Source organism: Protobothrops mucrosquamatus, unplaced genomic scaffold, assembly GCF_001527695.2.
Source record: "Protobothrops mucrosquamatus isolate PMUCROS unplaced genomic scaffold, P.Mucros_1.0 scaffold594, whole genome shotgun sequence".
In the NCBI taxonomy this organism is placed as follows: Eukaryota; Metazoa; Chordata; class Lepidosauria; order Squamata; family Viperidae; genus Protobothrops; species Protobothrops mucrosquamatus.
This window is the reverse complement of record NW_015386893.1, coordinates 681,709-687,708: the sequence shown is the minus strand read 5'-3', so window position 1 is coordinate 687,708 and position 6,000 is coordinate 681,709. Positions and strand designations below refer to the sequence as shown.

Here is a 6,000-nt window from a genome sequence, read left to right as displayed (position 1 = left end):
GTTTATTAGTAATTTTCATTGAAAATTACAATTACACTGATAGAAAACTTCTACAAACCAAAAAGATAAAAGGAAAGTGATTAGAAAAGGAAATATGTAAATCCAGTGTCCTTTTAAAGTCACTGACTATGGATTGAACAGAATGGCTATTTCCTCATCTGTCAGAGTTCTAAACCCACTGGAGATCACTGTCTTGTGGTCTCCTCTTGAAGAGCAACTGTCTGGGGTGCTTGTGGACAATCCAAAGTTCTTTCCTTGTCCGGAGAGGAAATCCAAAAAGCCGGTCTACTTACTGGCTTTTCATTCCTCTGTGGTTGTTGGCTCCGCTTTTAATGGAACTGTTTCCAGTTCATTATTTCTTTTGAAGGAGTCCACTTACTGACTGCAGTTAGAATTGGCAACTCCATTGCTAAGCAACACAGTTTTCAAGTGAAATGTCACGTGAATGCACCAACTTACAGTGTCATTTCCAGATATGTTTGTTAACTCATCCTTCAAATCATTCATGGTCGCTAAGCGCCATGTCACATGATTGTGACTTGTGACTTCCTGCTGGTTTCCCCACTGACTTCGCTTGTAGGAAGCTGGCTGTGCAGATCAAAAATATTGTGGGAAGCTGCGACCATCATAAATGGGAGAGGGAGATAGATAGTCTAAAAACATGATTAGATAGATAGATAGATAGATAGATAGATAGATAGATAGATAGATAGATAGATAGATAGAGACAGACAGACAGACAGACAGACAGACAGATAGATAGATAGATAGATAAAAGTGCGCCGGTTGCCAAATCACAATAATGTGATTGCAGGGATGTTGTCTGGTTGATTGCCTTTTTCAGCACTGTTGTAACTTTGAACAGTTGCTGAATGGATGATTGGTAAGCAAGAACTACCTGTGTACCTATATATTTGTCAATTTATTCCTAAATCTGGAATAGCAAGTAGTGATGAGTTTTGGAGTTTTGGAATTTGGAGAGGGTGGGAAAGTTTCTTGTCGAAATATTCTGACTTGGTGCAAGAAGGGGAGAAAGGAAGGTTTTTTTGCTGGAAAGGAAAGTTGACTATGGTGAAGAAAGTGATGTACTGTAAATCATTCTTCTCTATTCTGATAGACCCCAGAAGACTAAAGGGAATGAAAGAAGTTCCTACCAAACTGGAATGCATAAATTGGTGAAAGCTGATCTTGAACTTCCCTCCTTTCCCTCTCCATTCATCTGCTTAAAAAAAAACCCCATTGTACTAAGTCTCCATTTTTTCTTCTCCTTTTTTCTTTTAGAATTATTCATGTGGTTGTGATACAAAACAGCAGCCATGAAGATAAGGCTCCGTGCAACAGCTGTAGCAGTCGTATGTGCAGCTCTCCTGCTTTGTTCAATTGAGGCTCAAGGTAAATAACTCTGTCCTTTATTCCGCGAAAGTGATGGTGCAGAATTAAACAAGGCAACAGTTGCTCTCTGAGGGTGACTGTTGTTTCATATCCTCTTCTCTCTCTTTGTTCCCTTTCTTTCTGTAGTTTGTTTATTTCTCTAGAGCGGCTCCAGCAGAGTCGCTCTCCTCTTTCCCCTGTTTTGTTGTCTTTCTGGTGTGCTGTCCACACTAGATCTCCGTTGTGATCTTGGCCCTCCACTGCTGTTCCTCCTTTTCTCTCTATCTTTCTTTTGAACCAAGAGTGATTAGGGAGAAGGAAGATTCCTGTGGCAACTTGAAACTTCTCCTTAGTAGCAGGAGAAGCCCCGAAGCACTTGTCCACACCCTCTCAATGCTTAATTGCTCTGCTTTGTACTGCAAATATATACAAGATACATGTGTCTGCTTTTTTTTTTTTTTTTTTTTTAAAATTATTTTGAAGGGTTTATAAAATAAAGCACTCCAACAAAATCTGGCTGCCTGTGTGTTTTGTTTGGAATGAAAGGGGGAGGAAAGTCCTCTACTTGGTGAGTCAGTTCATTTGGGACAGAGCAAGGAATGAGCAATCCTGGCTCCTGTTTTTGAAGCAAGACCAGGGTCCCTTGGGACATCCAAAAACTTTCCTGCCTGGGCTCCCACACAGACCGAGTCCTCATTCAGCACATTGGATTAACCATTTGAAAACACTGCACAATAGATTTGCGAGGGTTTTCCCCCCTCTCTCTTTTAATTACATAAATTAAATACACTTTCTCATCTACTCCAAATGTCATGCTTCCTTGCTATCACTTTACTACTTAAACATATGCCCTGCAAAAGCATTCCTACTTGGAGAAGAAGTGGCCAAACAAGGACATTCAGCTATTTCAGCTATTCTCCAACCATCTCATTCCTCCTTGAGAATGTTGGATTGCCAAATTTCTCATTGCACTGCACTGCACTGACCTTTTTTGTACATGAAAAAAAGATAATCCTGTGATTGGGATTCTTGAGTTCTTGACTTGTGTTGTGTAAGTATTCTTATATATTGGAGAAATAATGCTCCTAATTTACAGCTCTTCACCTTCAGGCAGGAGCACAAAATGAACATGTCTTTACCTCCCACAGAGTGAAAGTGGTAGTTCTGTAAAAGAAACCCAGGCCGTAATTCCTATCCACATATCCTCTTAAGTGATGGGCAAACTTGTAGTTGATTTTAACTTGTGACCACATTTCTCAAATTGCTGCCTGCCGAAACTGACAGGACTTGTACTTTTCTTTATATGCCGAGAGGCTTGATCTCATCAATCATTTCCATTTTTTTTTTGCTAGCTTCTGTTTTTATTACATGTTCCAGAAAAACCAAAATCAGTCCTGGAATTCCAAAAACACTATAGACACTGGTAGAGATTTAAATGAAAATCTCTGAAAAACTGCAGAGCAATTTCTTTGCTCGTAACTTTTTTTTTAAAAGGAGACATTTAAAATTGGATAGATGAGAAAAATGTGCCTTGCAAATGTCATTTCTTTTTCTAATATTTTTTTTTTAAATTCCTAAATCCATCAAGTACCATTTCTAAAACATTTTAAAAGAGTCACCCATGTAACATGAAATGATGTTATGTCCCATTAATCCTGATGCAGAGCCAGTTTGGGGTTCTGCGAAGGAGTATGGGGAACCTCTCAAACCTACCTAACACCACACAAAGAGAGAGAAAAAATAATACCTTTTCCTAAGTTTTTGATTAACTTCCAGAATACTAATTCCATTTTCATTTCGGTAATACTTTCTCACTGCTGTAATTGAAACCTTTCTTCTTTCTTGCGAAGGACAGAAGTGTTATGTAGCTATTTCAATCAGTTTTTTTTAGGGTGGGCATTTATCCTCCTAAGATGTGGTGGACAGCACACTTAGAAAGGTGAAGGATTAATGGCAAAAGCCCTGCTGATGGCACTTGGCAAAGTCAGCCCAGAAGCCTCAGGAACCACATATAAGTAATCCTCAACTTACAACCACTGGTTTAATGATAATTTGAAGTTACAATAGCACTGAAAAAACAGCACTGATTTATGGCTGTTTTTCATTGCACCATCCCCGTGATCACATGATCAAAATTTGGACACTTAGCAACTGGTGAAATTCACTTAACAATTGTCTTGCCTAGCAATGGAAATTTTGGGCTCGATTGTGGTCATAAGTTGAAGACTATCTGTATTAGATGCCTTCCCTGCTGCCAGGGACATTGAATGAGAAGAAGGGGAACCCTCCCACCATCCATGGAGACCCTTCTTTGAGCATGTTGTTTTTGCTCCACTTCCCTGCTTAGGGACTGGTTGTTCTTTAATTTAGATAATAGCCATGCTCAGTAATGACTTCCAAGGCTATCTTTAAGAATGGAGCTGGTGCTCGCCTAGGTGGAGGTTGAGCTGAAAGGGTCACTGGCTTAGAATCAGTAAAAAGTGAAGGCCCTAAAAGGGAAAAAAAAAACCCGGAAAGAACTTGGCCTTTCTCTCAATGTATCAAATATTGTTTGAAGAATAATGATAAATTCTGACAATTGTTTTAAACAATTATTCTAAGTATCTTCTTTGATAGGCTGTGGTAGGCTTACATTACTATGTGCTGGTTGTGCTTTGAAGAATGCTATTAAGAACTATAAACATAATACAGGGCTGTAAATATTTTCAAAACCCTGCGGACTAATTGGGATGGGCTTCAGAATGATATTTTTCTCAGGATTTCATGCAACAGGGTGACTCTGATTATTTTCTTCAGTGACTTCCTCAGTTATATTTTCAAGGGCTTACTGGGGTCTGAATCCTATGGTTAATCTATACAACTCAGTGAGAACAATTAGTAAGCACTATTTATTAATTTCATGGGAAGTCACAAAAGTTGAGTTCAACTTAGAGGAGACTTCATTTTAATTACTACTCTGTTTTCTTTAGTTACATAGCCCCAAACCGTATTCATTGTTTCTTAGTCACACTGAAGTTCTGATGCTAGTTCTGTAACCCCCCCCCCCCAGGGTGAGTTATATCAGTTTAGACTGAAGATAATATACTATTATATTACTAGTCCACCAACCTCTTGTACCCAATGAATGAACAAACGAACGAACGAATGAATGAATGGGTAAAGCCAAATTTGTCTATTCTCAAATCTAGCTTCTCATTGATGCATTTGATTCTTATGTATGGGGAGATGATGTTTCCCCTATGTGGAACATTCTCAACAACCAGTTCACTTAAAATATGAAAAAAATGGATTTATTATTTACTGAAAGTAATAAAGATAATGGAGAGACCAAAGATCAGTTGTTCTGAGGTATTACTTCATTGTGATTATAATCAAACAGAGAAAAGGAATAAGATGATAGCTACAGACTTTGCCACCATAGTGATGTATGGCTGGATCCTGTTTGGAGAGTAGAGAAAGTTTGAAGATTACAGGGAATCAGTTTTATTCCCCTAATGCAGACATGTCAAACCTGCGACGTCATGTGACGTCGCGCAACGTATCGGGACAGTTTTGCCATTGCTGGCAATGGGGTGGGTGCGGCTTCCGCGTGACGCGTCCGGCCCGTGGGCCGGCAGTTTGACACCCCTGTCCTAATGCAAGGCTTCCCAACCTTGTCAACTTTTAAGGCATGTGAATCTCAACTTCCAGAATTCCCCAGCCAGCATGGAGAATGGCTTGGGAATTCTGGGAATCGAAGTCTGTGCCAAGTTTGGGAAACCCTGTCCTAGTAATTCAGAATCCCGATTTGGTTGATGATTGAGCTAAAGAAAATGTTAGGAATAAGCTTGACCCTTCACTCAAATGCCCACATGCAGTCAAACCAATAGAGCATGTACTCAGCACTAGTAACTATTTTTTTAAAAAAAAAATGTTTTTTGAAGAATTTAGTGAAGGTATTCTTAATTTTACAAATTAAAGTTTACGACACTATAATTATCTTTCTCTGTATGTTTTAAAGTGGATGTTTTCATTTTACATTTTTTTACATATTAAATCATGTTCTAAATTGTTCTCTCTTGAATTACTGCTGCTCCATTCTTATTTCTCATATTTCATTTGTAAAATACTTGGTTATAATATATCATAATCTTGGTGCCACTGCCGTATCTCTTTTTTTGTCTGCCTTCATCCCAAATACTGGAAAGAAATATCTGGTAACTTTCCCAAAGAGCAAGATTACAAACTACACATCTTTCTTTATTGGCTGTTTGCTCTCTTATAATATAATACATTACTTATAACCTCTGATTTCCAGATTTCTAATTTGATTGTACTTTTTGTCAGTTCTGACTGCAGGCAGTGGTGGGATTCAGCCAGATCGCACCACTTCGGCAGAACCGGTAGCTAATTTTTTGTTGCCCAGGCCCAGAATGGACTTCCTGAAGCGACATCCACACAGAGAACTGGTTGTTCACATATTTGAATCCCACCACTGACTGTAGGACTTTAGTTCTTGGTATAGTAAGATGATTTTGATTCTTTTCTCTGAGTAGTTGTCTGGAAGGAGCACAGTTTTTAGGCAGAAACAATTACAAGAAATCCACATCTAAGCATGCGTCTTTGTTTTGTGTCTCATTGATTTTCATA

General features: G+C 38.7%; 1 protein-coding gene across 1 annotated transcript in view; it reads left to right on the top strand.

The window, feature by feature from the left end:
* The first annotated feature begins 1,289 nt into the window (after positions 1-1,289).
* Positions 1,290-6,000, top strand: part of COL12A1 (collagen type XII alpha 1 chain) — a 121,833-nt gene continuing 117,122 nt past the window's right edge. Inside the window, exon 1 of the mRNA XM_029284440.1 lies at positions 1,290-1,392. Coding sequence (XP_029140273.1) covers positions 1,317-1,392 — 76 coding nt within the window. The 5' untranslated portion in view covers positions 1,290-1,316. The remainder of the gene's footprint in view (positions 1,393-6,000) is intronic.